Source organism: Leptonychotes weddellii, chromosome 9 (genome assembly GCF_054177405.1).
Source record: "Leptonychotes weddellii isolate Sample4059 chromosome 9, ASM5417740v2, whole genome shotgun sequence".
In the NCBI taxonomy this organism is placed as follows: domain Eukaryota; kingdom Metazoa; phylum Chordata; class Mammalia; order Carnivora; family Phocidae; genus Leptonychotes; species Leptonychotes weddellii.
The window spans coordinates 35,840,713-35,857,165 of NC_138377.1; the positions used below are offsets into that span (position 1 = coordinate 35,840,713).

General features: G+C 36.6%; 1 protein-coding gene across 5 annotated transcripts in view; it reads right to left on the minus strand.

Annotated features, from left to right (window-relative positions):
- Positions 1-3,714: 3,714 nt before the first annotated feature.
- PCNX4 (pecanex 4) overlaps positions 3,715-16,453 on the minus strand; it is a 40,987-nt gene continuing 28,248 nt past the window's right edge. For 2 of the 5 annotated variants that reach the window (XM_006730044.3, XM_031024494.2), the window contains 3 exons: positions 13,606-14,642; positions 13,024-13,210; positions 3,715-4,440 (listed from right to left, as the gene is read on the minus strand). In XM_006730044.3, the coding sequence (XP_006730107.2) occupies positions 4,189-4,440; positions 13,024-13,210; positions 13,606-14,642 (1,476 nt within the window). In that variant the 3' untranslated portion in view covers positions 3,715-4,188. Of the gene's footprint in view, positions 4,441-4,777; positions 12,491-13,023; positions 13,211-13,605; positions 14,643-16,453 lie in introns of those variants that run through there. The other 3 variants (XM_031024493.2, XM_081830434.1, XM_081830433.1) reach the window with 3 other exon arrangements.

The following is a 16,453-nucleotide window of genomic DNA, read 5'->3' on the forward strand; positions in this document are numbered from 1 at the left end:
CTTTCCGCTGAAGTAGTCGGTTAGTCATGAACTTCCTGGTCCGGATAGTTACTGTGTCGTTCATGATGGCGGCCTAGCTTCAAGCAGCCGGGGAGGAAAAGAGCTAAAGCATTTTTAATTTTGGCCCCATTAGATTTATTTCTGCACTAAGCGTTTCTGTAGTGTCTTTTATGCTTTTTTCAAGCCCAGCTTTATCATAGTTATCCTGAATTCCAGCTCTGACATTTTACTTATATCCATATCATTAGATCTGTGGCAGACACTATTACCTCTGGTTCTTTCCTTTGTTGTGAATTCCTCCTTCTAGTCATTTTGGCCAGGGAAGAATGGACAAATGAGAGAACAAAATAAAAAATATCAACCAGAACCCAAGCGAAATACACACCAGACAAATCCAAAGAGGTCAGAAACCAAAAAATAAAAGGAAAAAAAAAGGGGGGGAGGAGAAAAGAGAGAATATAATCTTCCAGGTGGACAAAACAGGGTGATCCACTTGGTCCTGGGTGTATTTTGGTCTGTTTGTTAGAAGACACTAAATCCCAAAATTGTAAAGAAAGCAAAACTCATACATATATATACAAAAATAAATTGAATACAGGGAAAGGAAGACAAAAATGAAGAATATAAAATGTAAATGTAAAAATGAAAGTTAAAAAAAGACTTAAAAACAAAGAGTTGATAAAGTAAGAAACTAGTTGAAAAGGAAAAAAAGAAAAGGAAAATTTTAAACTGAAAGATAAAAGAATCATGAGAAAAAAACCCTCAAATTGTATATACTATTAGAATATTGCTGGAGTTTTGCAGTTCTGTGTGCTTGGTAAAGTTGGTATTCCCCTGATGTTCCAGCTGGTCCTCTGGGGAAGGGGCTAATTCTCAGGTGTCTTTGCCTACGTGGAGTGGCACCACCCTTGCCAGGGGGCAGGGCTCTGTGTAAGCTGCTTGGGTTGTTCTATGTTGCTTTTGTTCCCTGAAGCCTTTCTGGGCCACTTTAGAGGATGAAAATAAACATGGTGGCATCCCAATCTCCAGCCCCGGAGCTGAAAGATCATCACCCTCGCTGTTCAGTACACCCTCAGGGAAAAGCAGTCTTTGTGTGCATCAAACTCTTCAGACTTCTGTGGTGTGACTTGTGCCATTCCTCCAGGAGGAGGAAGGAGGATTGCCATGGGCCTATTGTGGGGAAGGCAGAGGGTCACCATGTTTCTGCCCTTTGCAGGTCCCCTGCATGGAGTGCAGTCGCTGGATTGTGCCCTGGTTTGCGGTTTATGGCAAACCGAGCTGAGAGCCCCTTCCCAGGATTGCTGACCGTAGCTGGTTTCCCCACTCTGATGCTTGGGAACTCTGCTGGCTCAGGCATCCCCGTTCTTTCTGTGACCCTGGAGATCCTGAGACCACATGGTCTCACCTAAGATTTTGTCCTGCTTCACCACCTGAGCGCCTTTCAGGCAGGGACGTCTCTAATTGACTTCTAAAAGTTCCTATTTTGTGTTCCGGAGCTATATCACTTTCTGGTAGCTGGTTTAGGGGAGCTCCCTCGCCCCCCTCCCCCGCCCCGCCATTTATCTTCCGATATATCCCCTCTGATTCACTTCTCCGCACCTCCTACCTTGCAAAAAGTGGTTGCTTTTCTATGTGTAGAATCCCACCAATTCTTTTCTTACATCTCAGGTTGAATTCATAGGCGTTCAGAATGATTTGATAGTTAATCTAAATTCAAGGAACCAGATGAAACAAGGTCCCCTTGCTCTTCTGCCATCTTGCCTCTCTTCTCATTATCTTTTTAATGGCTGCTTGATTTCTAGTGAGTTCTTTCATTCTATCAAATTTTTTTTCTTTTTCAAAGAACCACTGTTTTAAAATTTTCTCTATTGTTTTCCTATTTTCAATTTCATTGATCTCTGTTCTTTATTCTTATCCTCCTTTTGCTCACTTTTGGTTTATTTTGTTCTTCTTTTTCTAGCTTCTTGAGGTAGGAACTTAGGTTATTATGTTGAGACCTCTCAATCTTTTTTTATAACCATATTCTAATAAACATCTATGTCTTCCTTCTTAGCATCCCAACTGTTCATTCTAATATTATTTGCCATTGCCTCATAAAAGTCGGTAAGTATACTCTTTAGGAAAAAAAAAAGCATAAAACAAATAAAATCTTATAATGATTTATTATTTATTTACTTATTTGACAGAGAGAGACACAGCGAGAGCAGGAACACAAGCAGGGGGAATGGGAGAGGGAGAAGCAGGCTCACCGCTGAGCAGAGAGCCCGATGCAGGGCTCGATACCAGGACCCTGGGATCATGACCTAAGCCAAAGGCAGATGCTTAACGACTGAGCCACCCAGGTGCCCCTTATAATGATTTTTTAAAAGGTCAGGTCATGATCCCGGAGTCCTGGGATCGAGCCCCGCATCGGGCTCCCTGCTCCACGGACAGCTTGCTTCTCCCTCTCCCACTCCCCCTGCTTGTGTTTCCTCTCTTGCTGTGTCTCTGTCAAATAAATAAATAAATAAAATCTTTAAAAAAAATAAAAGATTTGTATTTATTATTTGAGTGGGGCAGGGATGGGCAGAGGGAGAGGGAGAGAGAGAATCTCAAGCAGACCCCCTGCTGAGCATGGAGCCCAATGCAGGGCTCCATCCCATGACCCTGAGATCATAACCTGTGTCAAAATCAAGAGCCAGATGCTTAACCTGTAAGCAGCCATGTTTTAATATTTTTATTGGCTACACTGAACATGGAATTCAGAAAATGCTAATTTTTTTTAAATTAAGGTATCACTGACAGATAACATATTAGTTTTAGGTGTATATAATGCTTGAATATTTATATATATTATTGTGAAATGATCACCAAAGTCTAGTTAACATCTGTCACCACACAGTTATAAAATTTTTTTTCTTGTGATGAGAACTTTTAAGATCTACTCTTAGTAACTTTCAGATATAGTCACCATGCTTTACATTATATCCCCATTACATTATATCCCCATGACTTATTTATAACTGGAACTTTGTACCTTTTGATCCCCTTCATCCATTTCATCCACCCTTACCCTCCTCCTCATGCAACCACCAATCTCCTCTGTATCTATAAACAGCAAAAGAATGAAAGTTCTTATTGTGTTATGAAAATTTTTCTCCCATTTCTTTCCGCCTTTAGATACCTAAGACACTAGTAACCACTAGTCATTTGGGTTAAATCATTCTTCAGAAGCAGTATATTCAACTGAAAAGAAATGCTTAAGGAGCCAGATCTACGGAATGGCCTCTAGCAGTCACTCATTATGTTGTATCCAAACATTGTTAATCCTGATGAACAAGATAAACCCATTTCCTTTCACATATATCAAAAGGATACTGGGAAAGGAAGGAAAAAGATTTTATTGGAAGAGGTTTTATTATAAGTTTTTAAGGTTTGGGGCGCCTGGGTGGCTCAGTCGTTAAGCGTCTGACTTCGGCTCAGGTCATAATTCCAGGGTCCTGGGATCGAGCCCCGTATCAGGCTCCCTGCTCTGTGGGAAGCCTGCTTCTCCCTCTCCCACTCTCCCTGCTGCTTGTGTTCCCCCTCTTGCTATGTCTCTCTCTGTCAAATAAATAAAAAATCTTTAAAAAAAAAGTTTTTAAGGTTTCTGAATTGAAGTATATGAAAAGAAAATGAATAGATTATATGAAAACACTCAGACCATATTAAATGTCAAAACAAAACAGCACAAAGTTTTGAAAATACTATAAAATTTAATATTTCAAATAAATAAATATACATTATGCAACCTTCAGTAGGATCCATTATCATTACATAAAAACACTGATATGTGTGTATATCTTCTAGGAATGTAAAAATTACATAGTTGTTGACTTCTATAAGGCAAGCCACCTATCACATATTTAAGAAAGCATTAATAAATTCATTACCTAATCTTATACAAATGTTTTATATTTGCTAAAGCCTACCACAATGCATAGGGCGCAAATGTTGGCCAACTACTTCTTTTATGTTAGACTGTTTTTTAAACATTAAGATAGCTGAGAGAATCAACTTTACAGAGCTTAGCTTTTCTCAGGTATCTGACTTGTAGGAGGAGAAAGAGAAGTCCAGTGAAGTTATGAGGAATCACGTTGTTACTTTTCTAAAATGAAAAAATAAAAACATCTCATTTGATGACAATACACTTACAAGTCAAAATGGGCTCTAATACAAATGTATGGAAAGAGGTTTCGAAGAATAAATTGGATAACCCAGGGGAGGATCAGCTGCTTGTACTGTAAGGTTTCTTAAAAGTAGTGGATGAGCTTGTATACTATATCGCTCCTCATCATCATTTGTGGCATAAAGCAATTCCCATGACAGATTGGCCCACTGACCTCTAACAGCTTCAGCATTTAACTTCCCAACTTGGATCAACAATTCTTGAAGGGTAAGTACTCTCCCAGTGTAAACTCCCTTTAAAGTATAAAAGGGGGGTGGGGGAGGAGAAGAAAAAGTTATATTCAGGCCTTCACATTTTATTTATAAACTTAGAGAAAAATTCCATTGTAGTTAGGCAAACTTAAACAGAAAATGGTGTATTAAAATATACACATGAGTTACTTGTCTTCAGAATCAAGAATCACCTCTATTCGGTAGCTCTCTGAATAAGCTTGAAATGACAGCCATTCATTCAATAACCCAAACAGCAAAATCTCATCTACTTCTCTTTCCTTCTCTATTCCTTCACCCCATCTGGCCTCAACAATGCATAAGTCATAAATAGTAGACAGTGGACAATCACACAATAGACTCTTTTTAAAAGTTTTATTGAGATATAATTCACATTCCATACAATTTACTCATGTAAAGTATATAATTCAATAGTTTTTTTAGTATATTCAAATATATATAACTATCTCCACAATTTTAGAACATTTTCATGATCTCAAAAAGAAACTTGTGCTCTTTAGCTATTACTCTATCCCTTCATTCTCCCAGTCATAAGCAACCTCTAATGTACTTTCTATCTCTATAGTTTTGCCTTTGATGGAGTTATCATATGAATGGAATCATAATGGTCTTTTGTGACTGGCTTTTTTAACTTAACATAATATTTTCAAGGCTCATTAATGTTGTAGCATATATCAATATTTTATTCCTTTTTATGGTGGATAAGCCACATTGTATGTATGGATATTCCATTGTATGGATAAACCACAATTTGCTTATTGATTCATCAGTTGATGGATAGTTTGGTTGTTTTCACCTTTTGTCAGTTATGAATAATGCTGCTACAAACATCCATGTACAAGTTTCTATGTGGATCTATGCTTTCATTTCTCTTGGGTATATACCTAGGAGTGGAATTACTGAGTCACATGGTAACTCTAACTTTAATCATTTAAGAAACTGCCAAAATATTTTCCAAATGGTTGTACCATTTTACATTTCTGCCAGCACTGTATTAGAGTTCTAATTCTCCATATCCCCACCAATACTTATTTGACTTTTTGATTTCAGCCATTGTAGTATGTCCTTGTATGAAGTGATATCTCATTGTGGTTTTGGTTTGCATTGCTCTCATGACAAATGATATTGAACATCTTTTCATGGGCTTATTTATTGTGCCATTTGTATATCTCCTTTGAAGAAATATCTATAGAGATCCTTTGCTCATATTTTAAATAAAAATGTCTTTTTTATTATTGCATTGTAAGGATTCTTTAAATATCCTAGTAACAAGTCCCTTATCAGATATATGCAAATATTTTTCCCATTCTGTGAGTTGTCTTTTTACTTTCTTGATTATATCTTTTGAAGCACAAAAGTTTTTACTTTTGATTAAGTCCTATCTATTTTTGTTTTGTTTTGTTTTCATGTTTTTGGTGTTATATCTCAGAATCCACTTCCATATATGAAATCATACAGATTCACTCTTATGTTCTCTTCTATGATTTTTATGGTGTTAGCTCTTATATTTAGGTCTTTGATTTATTTTGAGTTCATTTTTGTATATAGTATGAAGTAACGGCCTGCAGTTGGTTGAATGGTATCCCTCAAAGAAGATGTATCTCAGCCTCAATCCATGGTACCTGTAAATCTTGTTCGAAATATGTCTTTGCAGGTGTAATTAAGAATCTTGAGATGAGATCATCCTCAATTTAGGTGGCCCTAAATACAGTGGTTGGTGTCCTTAGAAAGGGACGGGAGAACTGACATAGGGGGATATAGGAAAGGCGTCCATGTGAAGACAGAAATAGAGATTGGAGTTATGCTGTCACAAGCCAAGGAATACCAGGAGTCACCAGCCGCTGGAAGAGGCAAGATTCTCCCCTAAAGCCTCTGTACAGAAATTGGCCCTGCTGGCATCTTGATTTCAAGCTTTTGACCTCCAGAACTGTGAGAGAATAAATTTGTGTTGTTTTAAGCCACCCAGTTTGCAGTAATTTGTTGCAGCAGCTCTGAAAACTAATACAGGGTCCAATGACCTTCTTTTGAATGTGGCTATCTGTCTCAACACCATTTGTTGAAAAGACTATTCTTTCCCCTTAGAATGGTCTTGGCATCCTTGTTAAAATCAGTTGATCATAGCCATATGGATTTATTTCTAGATTTTGATTCAATTTCATTGATTTTTATCTCTATCTTTATGCTATTGCCATACTGTCTTAATTACTGTTGGTTTGTACAAAGTTACAAAATTTGTGTTAGTCTGACAGTTTTGTTTAAGATTGTTCTGTATAGGGGTGCCTGGGTGGCTCAGTTGTTAAGTGTCTGCCTTCGGCTCAGGTCATGATCCCAGGGTCCTGGGATCGAGTCCGGCATCGGACTCCCTGCTCCCCGGGAAGCCTGCTTCTCCCTCTCCCTCTGCTCCTGCTTGTGTTCCCTCTCTCGATGTCTCTCTCTGTCAAATAAATAAAATCTTAAAAAAAAAAAAAAAGATTGTTCTGTATATTCAGGGTCCTTTGAAATTCCATACAAATTTTAGAATCAGCTTGCCAATATCACAAAAAAGCCAGCTGAGATTCTGATAGGGATTGTACTGAATCTGTGAATCAACTGGGGAGTATTGTTGTATCATTTTGAGCCATGAACATGGGATGTTTTTTCATTTTATTAAATCTTAAATTATTCCTTTCAACAATGTTTCATAGTTTTCAGAGAACATGTTTCGTGCTTTTCTTGTTAAATTTCTTCCTATTATTAAGTAGAATTGTTTTCTTAACTTCATTTTTAGATTGTTCATTCCTAGTGTATGGAAATACAATAGATTTTTTTATGTTTATCTTGTATCCTGTAACCATGCTGAACTTACTAGTTTTAAGTTTTTTAGAGGATTCCTTAGATTTTTCTACATGCAAGATCATGCTATCTGTGAACAGAGATAATTTCACTTCTTCTTTTCTAATCTATCTCTTTTTTCTTGCTTAATTACCTTGGCTAGAATCTCTAATATGATGTTTAATAAAAATGGTGAATGAAATCCTTGTCTTATTACTGATCTTAAGGGAAGCATTCAGCTTTTCACCAATAAGTATGATGTTAACTGTGGGTTTTTCATAGATGCCTTTATCAAATTGATGAAACTCCTTGCTATTCCTAGTTTAATTATTTTTAGTATGAAAGGGTATTGGATTTTGTCAAATGCTTTTTCTGTGTCTACTGAGATGATTACATGGTTTTTTTTTAATTCAATTGATATGGTATATTACATTAATTGGTTTTTCGATGTTAAAGAAACCTTGAATTCCTGGGATAAATACCACTTGGTCATGGGGTATAATTCTTTTTATACGTGGCTGGATTCAGTTTGCTATTATTTTGTTACAAATTTCTGCATCCACCTTGATAAAAGATATTAGTCTGTAGTTTTCCCTCCTTGTAATGTTTTTATATGCTTTTGGTATCAGGGTAATACAGGCTTTAGAAAATGCATTGGTTAGTGCTTTTACTTCTATTTTTTTTGGAAGAGTTTGTGAAGAACTGGTATTAGTCTTTAAAATACTTGTGGGGGGGGTGCACCTGGGTGGCTCAATCATTAAGTGTCTGCCTTCGGCTCAGGTCATGATCCCAGGGTCCTGGGATCAAGGCCGGCATCAGGCTCCCTGCTCAGCAGGAAGCCTGCTTCTCCCTCTACCACTCCTCCTGCTTGTGTTCTCTCTCTCGCTGTCTCTCTGTGTCAAATAAATAAATAAAATCTTAAAATAAAATAAAATAAAATACTTGGTAGAATTGTGTAACAAAGCCATATATATGGTTTTCAGATTTTTTTTACAGTTAGTATTTTGATTACTAATTCAATCTCTTTAGTTGTTATAGATCTGTTCAGATTATCTATTTCTTCTTGAGTCAGTTTTGGTAGTTTGTATTTGTAGGAATTTGTCCATTTCATCTAAGTTATATAATTCACTGGCATACAAGTATTCACAGTATTCCTTTATAATCATTTTTATTTCTATAAGATCAGTAGTAATGTCTCTCTTTTTTTCATTTTCTATTTCATAATAACCTTTCTTATCTTTATTAATTTCTTTCTTCTGTTTTCTTTAAGTTTAGTTTACTCTTCTCTTTCCAGTGTTATAAGGTGGAAGGTTAAGCATTGATTTGAAATCTTCTTTTTAAACAGGCATTTTAAAGCTATGAATTTTCCTCTAAAGACTGCTTTAATTGCATCTCACAAGTTTTGGTATACTGTGTCTTCTTGTCATTCATCTCAATGTATATTCTCATTTCTTCTTTGACCACTAGCGACTTAGGCATGTGTTGTTTAATTTCCACATATCTGCTAGTTTCCTCAATATCTTTCTCTTACCGATTTTTAATTTCATTTCCTTCTGGTCAGAGGATAAACTTTTTAGTATTTCAATCCTTTGAAATGTATTGTTTGTTTTATGTATTAGCATATGATTTATCCTGGAGAATGTTCCATGTACACTTCAGAAGAATGTATATCCTATTGTTTTTAGGTGGAATATTCTATAGATGTCTGTTTGGTGTTTTGGGTTTATAGTGTTATTCAAGCATTCTGTCTTCTGTTGATCTTCTGCCTATTTGTTCTATCTATGACTGAAAGTAGGGTTTTGAAGTCTTAAATTATTATTGTTGAATTGTCTATTTCTCTCTTCTGTCAATTTTCCTTCATATATTTTGGTGGTTCATTGTTAGCTGCGTATATAATTGTTCTAGCTCCCTGATGGACTGATGCTTTTATCACTATAAAATGTCCTTCTTAATCTCTAATAACATTTTCTATTTCAAAGTCTATTATTTTCTGACAATAGTATAGGTACTCCAGCTTTCTTGTTGTTGCTGCTTGCCTGATATGCCTTTTTCACCCTTTTACTTTCAGTTTGTTTGTTTGTTTTTTAAAGATTTTATTTATTTATTTGACAGAGAGAGACACAGCAAGAAAGGGAACACAAGCAGGGGGAGTAGGAGAGGGAGAAGCAGGCTTCTCCACGGAGCAGGGAGCCCAATGCGGGATCATGACCTGAGCCGAAGGCAGACGCTTAATGACTGAGCCACCCAGGCGCCCCTTCAGTTTGTTCTTTTATCCAGTCTGACAATCTCTGCCTTTCAACTGTTTAATCTTTTAATGTTACTATTGATATAGCAGGATTTAAGTCTGTCATTTTCCTTTTGTCTTCTATATCTCAACTTTTTTTTGTCTCTCTAGTCCTCTTTCACTGCCTTCTTTTGCATTGAGTGTATATCTTCTAATAAAGAATTTTAATTTAATGATTTTTTTTCACTTAAAATAAGTTATTTCCTCAGTGGTTGCTCTAGGGCTTGCCATAAATAACTTATCAGAATCAGCATTAGTTTACACTAATTCTGGTGAGATAAGAAACAATAATCCTGTATAATTCTATTCTCCTTTTGCCCCTTTTTGTGGTATTGTTATACATATTACATCTATAATGTTTCAAGCCTAATAATATATTGTTATAATTACCATTTTACATACTTTTATGTCTTTTAAAGAAACTGAAAGGGAACAGGTATATATTTATTGCTTTTGCTACATTAACTTTTTATCATTTCTGGTTCTCCTTTATTCCTATGGATTCAAGTTATCATCTGGAATCATTTCTTTTGCTTAATACAACTTTGTTTCCACTGACTTCCATTCTGCAATTATTGGCAAATATATCACACTTCTATATTATACAGGCCTAACAATACATTGATATCAGGAAGCATGATGCTTCCAGCTTTGGTCTTTCTCAAGATTGCTTTGGATATTAGGGGTCTTTTGTGGTTCCATATAAATTTTAGGATTGTCTTTTTATTTCTGTGAAAAATGCCACTGGAATTTTGGTAGGAATTGCAGTGAATCTGTAGGCTGCTTTGGGTAGTATGCACATTTTAATAGTACTAATTCTTCCAATCCATCTTTCCATTTGTGTCTTCTTCAATTTCTTGAATCAATGTCTTACAGTTTTCAATGTACAGGTCTTTCACTTCCTTGGTTAAACTTACTCCAAGGTATTTTATTTTTTTGATGTAATTGTAAATTATTTTCTTAACTTCTTTTTCTGATAGCTTGTTATTGGTGTATAGAAACACAACAGATTTGTGTGTAGTGATTTTGTATCCTGTTAACTTTACGAAATTCGCTTATTATTCCTAAGTTTTTTGGTAGAGTACTTAGGACTTTTTATATATAATATCATTTCATCTACAAATAGTGAGAGTTTTAATTCTTCCTTTCCAAATTGGATGACTTTATTTCTTTTTCTTGCCTAATTGCTGGGGCAGGACTTACAATACTATGTTGAATAAAAGTGGCAAGAGTGGCATCCTTGTCTTGTTCCTAATCATACAGGAAAAGCTTTCAGCTTTTCACCATTGAGTATGATGTTGGCTGTGGGCTGTCATATGTGACCTTATTATTGAGGTATTTTCCTTCTATATCCACTTTGTTTTCTTCTTTAAGCATGGTTTCTTTCTTTTTTTTTTTTTTTTAAGATTTTATTTATTTATTTGACAGAGAGAGACACAGCGAGAGAGGGAACACAAGCAGGGGGAGGGGGAGAGGGAGAAGCAGGCTTCTCGCAGAGCAGGGAGCCTGATGTGGGGCTCCATCCCAGGACCCTGGGACCATGACCCAAGCCCAAGGCAGATGCCCAACGACTGAGCCACCCAGGCGCCCCTAAGCATGGTTTCTTTCAGTCCTTTGAACATTTTTATAATGGCTACTTTGAAATCTTTGTTAAACCTGACATCTAATCACTCATAGGCAATTTTCCCCCCTGGTGTTTGGGTCTGACTTTCCTGTTTCTTTTTATGTCCTATAATTTGTGTTCAATACTGGACATTTTATATAACACCGCCACAATTCTGAGCATTGACCCCTGCCCTCCCCCACCCCAGGGCTTGTTATTTATTTGCTTATTAGTTTAGTAAGTGGCTGGATGACTTTAGTGAAGTTAATCCCTACTTCCCCCGCAAGTGTGAAGCCTTTGATTTTGGTTCCTCAGGGACTGCAGCCTTGTGAATGTCCACAGTTACCATGAGATGGCAGTGGTTTTAGCAGGGCTCTCTTCATCTATTAATTGCTCACACCCAGCTGCTAAGCTCCAATGATTGCCAGGTGGTTGCTTTATGTTTTCAACAATGACCTGGGAAGTGAATTGTTTCATAGACTGATCCAATTAAACATGGGCACATTTTTTGACCCCAGGAGGGCTCTTCACTACTGTTTCTTTCCCGGGTTCTATTTACCTATTCAGCTTACAGTTTAGTTTATGTCTCTAACAAATTTACCAGTAGCCCCTTAATTACTCTTTACCACAAGCTCCATTGTTTTTGAGAGCATCTTAGGTGTCAATGTATCCACACTGTTGCAAGTAAAATAATTTCCTTTGGGAGACATTTAGAGTTCTCCCTCTGTTTTTAACAGTCTGCTTCCCCCACTGGGCAAAATGTCTTAGCCAGAGCTCCGTATCTGGGGGTGAGACAATGGCATGCTTCTCTCCGAGAGATACCTCTGCTTTAGGAGGTAGAAGGGGAGCAGTATCCTCAGGTCTTCTTGGCTTGCCTCTCCCAGTGTGGAACCTCCACCTTCCAAGGAGGTAAGCGTGGCCAGAGCCCCATTATTCTCAGTGGCACCAACTCCAGAGTAAAGCCTCTATCCAAAGAGATGGGTTGGCCAGAAAGGAATTCTCATCTCTTAACTACACATACCCAGAACCCAGCCTCAGAACAGGTAGCTGGAGGTAAGAGAAGAAATGTGAAGCCCTGACTCTCCCAGGAAAACAGTCTTCCAACTAGGAGCTGAAATGAGAGGAGACCCTTCTTGTTTAGATCAGTCTGAGGAGTTTCTGTCTTGTTGAGTTGGGAAGGAATAGTCTCTCACTATTCTTCCTGGGTTTTAGTTGAAACTTTTGAATAAATGTTTCTTCATTTGCATATGCCCTTAGGACCATTTCCAAGTCTTTAAATGGTTGTTTTTTAAAACCAACTTTCATTATTTTTGATGGGGAGCACATCTATGGAGCTGCAATGCCAGATATGAAACCTACAATGAGCGTGTAACATTGAATCACATTGTGCACACCTGATGACAGTTTAAACGTAATGAGAACAGCTACTAATTTCTTTAAAAAAAAAAAGTTATTCCCTATTTGGAGTCTCTGAATTTTCACAGGTCAGATTTGCTTCAGATAAAACACTGATATCAGCAAAAGGAATATTTTGCCACTTATAATTTTTCTTCTAGGAGTCAAATCCAAGGTGATAATTCATGACTCAAATTTGGCATAGGAATATAATCCATTCAGTCAAAGATGTTATAGAAAATTGAGTTTACTTGGTTATCTTATAGGTCAGTTACTGCACAATGGCTACACATTTTTAATGAGCTCATATTAGGTTTGCAAAAGTAAATAATCAGTCATTCTAGGATTGTACTCTGTTGGCCATAAAGTCACAAAATGCCTTAATGATACGATTAATATATCCAGAATGTTCTATCACTTACACTTAGTTCAAATACTTTAGTTCTTTAAGGTCAATATATGAAAATGTTTAAAAACACATTTTTAACCTTACCATATTAGGGTCATATCCCAGAGAAAACAAGTATGGTTTTTCTTGTAAAATTGCTTCCTTCCACTTTTCATCAGATACCAAACCAATGTACCAGTCAGTTTCATATTCTTCAAGGCAGTTAATCAGCTCTTTAAAGTCTTCTATTGGACCTAAGCTTGCTTTATCAATCATTAGTTTCAGAGTATACCTTGAAAATGGAGAAACAAAGAACTTTAGAATTTTTTTAAAAATTTATAAAATCAACTTTATAGATGAATAGTTTGTTCAATCGATATTTGTAAGACATTGCACTAAAATCATACATATTTCAGATAAAAAGATCAGGGAGAAATGGTGGAGTGAAGTGAAAGTGAAGAAATCCAGTAAGCCATATGAAAAATAGGTTCTCCACATAAATAAAAAGGAAGTAGAAATTAAAATGTACTCCTGATATACTCACAGTACACACTAAGCATTTTTTTTTTCATTTTTAGTAAAGTGATTATTTTCTGTAGTTAGAAATGAAGACGTATGTCCTTCTAGGTTAAAAAAAATCAATATTTTTCTGTCAGTCATAGTTTATGTATAATCAAAATGAATTACCTGAAAGCTTTTAGTGCTAGCTGGAACAGTTCTGGCTTTTCTGTGAGCCAATCCAAGGCAAGAGACCAAGGCAAAACACCACTGTAAACTCTCAATATATGACCAGGACTGGGAACCATATTGTCTACTCCAAATAAACTAAAATAACAAGTCATTACTGCATGAACATAAAAGTCTTTTAAAACTTCGTCCTTTGCAATTTCTTCCAGTACATTTGAAGCATTTTGTTCTGAATGAAAACATTCCAACTGCCTTAAAACAAATTGGTACCACTCTTCTGGAAATAATGAGCTCATCTCCCTCATTTTGGAATTAGGCAAACAGTTAGATGTCCACTCTTCAGGTAAGCTTAACAAGTGAGAATGAGAACAACTGAATTCCACGAGAGGGATATATGCCACATCTTTTTGTTTTCCTTTGTCAACAACAGGGTATCCCAATATAACTGACTTGTAAAGACTGTTTTCAGGAACTGTGCCTATAGAATGATCACCAACCCCCTGTGATTCTACTGATCCTGGAATAGGCAAATTTATACCTGATACAACTTTTAATTGATCTTTTTCTTCTTTTCCTTTTCTGATAGTTGGCTCATCACCAAAAACATTATCATCAGACCAATCATCCAAAATTTCTGAATTTAAACTATCTGTGTCTTCTGGGGATTGGGTTTGTGGTGAAGCATTCAAAGCAGGCAGGATTATTAGAGATGCTTTCCCTTTATTTTCAGTTTTGTGAACAACCTCCTGCACGCTGGGCTTTCTGGAGCAGTACTGGACGAGTATCCACACAAGTACTTTGATAAGGTCACCTTTAAATTCTTTTAAACTATCATGAGAATCGATTATGCCAGATAGAACATTCCTGGCATCAGAATAGAGTTTTACTGGCAAAACAATACAGGGTGTCAAGACATTTCCAAAGTGTTCATTCAGAGGACATATTCTTGAATATTCTTGTTCAAAGGCACTTTGAAAAACTTCATCAACTCTTTGAGCTTCAGCAGTATGACAGGATGTCTCTTGCAATTCTAGCCCCTGAAGAAGAAATAAGAGGTCCTTGAGCTTATGATCACTTATTACACAGAGAAAAGCAACTACTTTTGTATATGCCCATGGGTTGGATTCTCATAATGAAAATATGGAAAATGCAAAAAAATTTCTTTAACTGAAGAGCTACACCTTTACTCAAACTTACTGGCACTTTAACACACTTGATGCTGCATACAGAGATGAAAAATTATGCTATCTTAAAAGAAATTATAGACATGCCGCTAGAAATTGGCAAAACAATTTAATTGGCTATGACCATAATTTTGAAAGACTGTATGTATAGTGAAGGTTGAATCACACTTACAAAAAACTTTTTTTTTAAGATTTTATTTATTTATTTGACAGAGACAGAGGGAGAGAGAGTGAGAGAGCACAAGCAGGGAGGGTGGCAGAGGGAGAGGGAGAAGCAGGCTCCCACTGAGCAGGGAGCCTGAGGCAGGGCCTGATCCCAGGATCCTGAGATCATGACCCCAGCTGAAGGCAGATGCTTAACTGACTGAGCCACCCTGGTGTCCCCCAAAACTGTTTTAAATACAAAATTTTTTTGGAGGGCAAAGGCAAAATTGGAATGATGTAGCATATACAGTAGTTTTGTATCCTACTTTATATGACAGCATTATTATACTGTACGGATATGCCATAATTTATTCAATCATTTTCTTGTTCCAGTTTTTTAATTATAATAACATTATCATCATACAGATTTATGTATTTGGTTACTGTCTGTCTCCTCCAACTATAATGTAAATTCCATAAAGCAGCTCTCTTTTGGTTACTACTATGTCTGCAGTGCCTAAGCCAGTCCTTGACACAGTACTGGTATGCAACAAATATATGTTGATAGAATGAACACCATGAATGTGTTTTTATTTATTTTTTAAAGATTTATCATTTGAGGGGCGTAAGGGTAGGAGAGGGAGAGAGTCCCAAGCAGACTCTGTGCCCAGTGCGGAGCCCGATGCGGGGCTCAATCCCATGACCCTGAGATCATGACCCGAGACGAAACCAAGAGTCTGATACACAACCGACTGCATCACCCAGGCACCCCTGAATGTGTTTTTATGTGAATTTTAAACACATTTTTATTACTTCTTTATAAGGAATCACTTGAAGAGGATGCATCAGATCACTGTTTACTATTATTATTGCTATCATTGTTTACTTATTTATACATTTTTACAAAATTACCAGTGTCTTTAATAAAAGACATTGCTGTCAGGTTGTATTAGGATCCAGAGAAAGAACATGGAATGTGAACATCAGAAGCCATTTTTAAATCATGGCTCTTTACCAGGTGTTTGCACACAATCTTGAGTAGATCACTTATCCTGAGATTCCTTTTCTCTTTCAAAGAAAACTAATCCTAGCACATAAGGTTGTGAAGATTTAAGTAATAAAAGTGCTTTGTTGGGGTGCCTGGGTGGCTCAGTCAGTTAAGTATCGGACTCTTGATTTTGGCACAGGTCAAGATTCCAGGGTTGTGAGATCAAGCCCCACATCCAGCTCTGCACTGAGCATGGAGCCTGCTTCACATTCTCTCAACCTCTCCCTCTGCCCCTCCCCCCTCACAATCTCTCTCTAAAAATAAATAAACAATGGATCGTGGATCACCACATCAAAAACTAATGATGTATTGTATGGTGACTAACATAACATAATAAAATTTAAAAAATAAATAAATAAATTTTAAAAAAGTGCTTTGTAAACTTTAAAGCACATAACATATAAATGATGGTAAGATGGTACTGCTAAGCCACCTTGTGTCCAAAAAAATGAAAAGAAAAAAGGACCGTCAT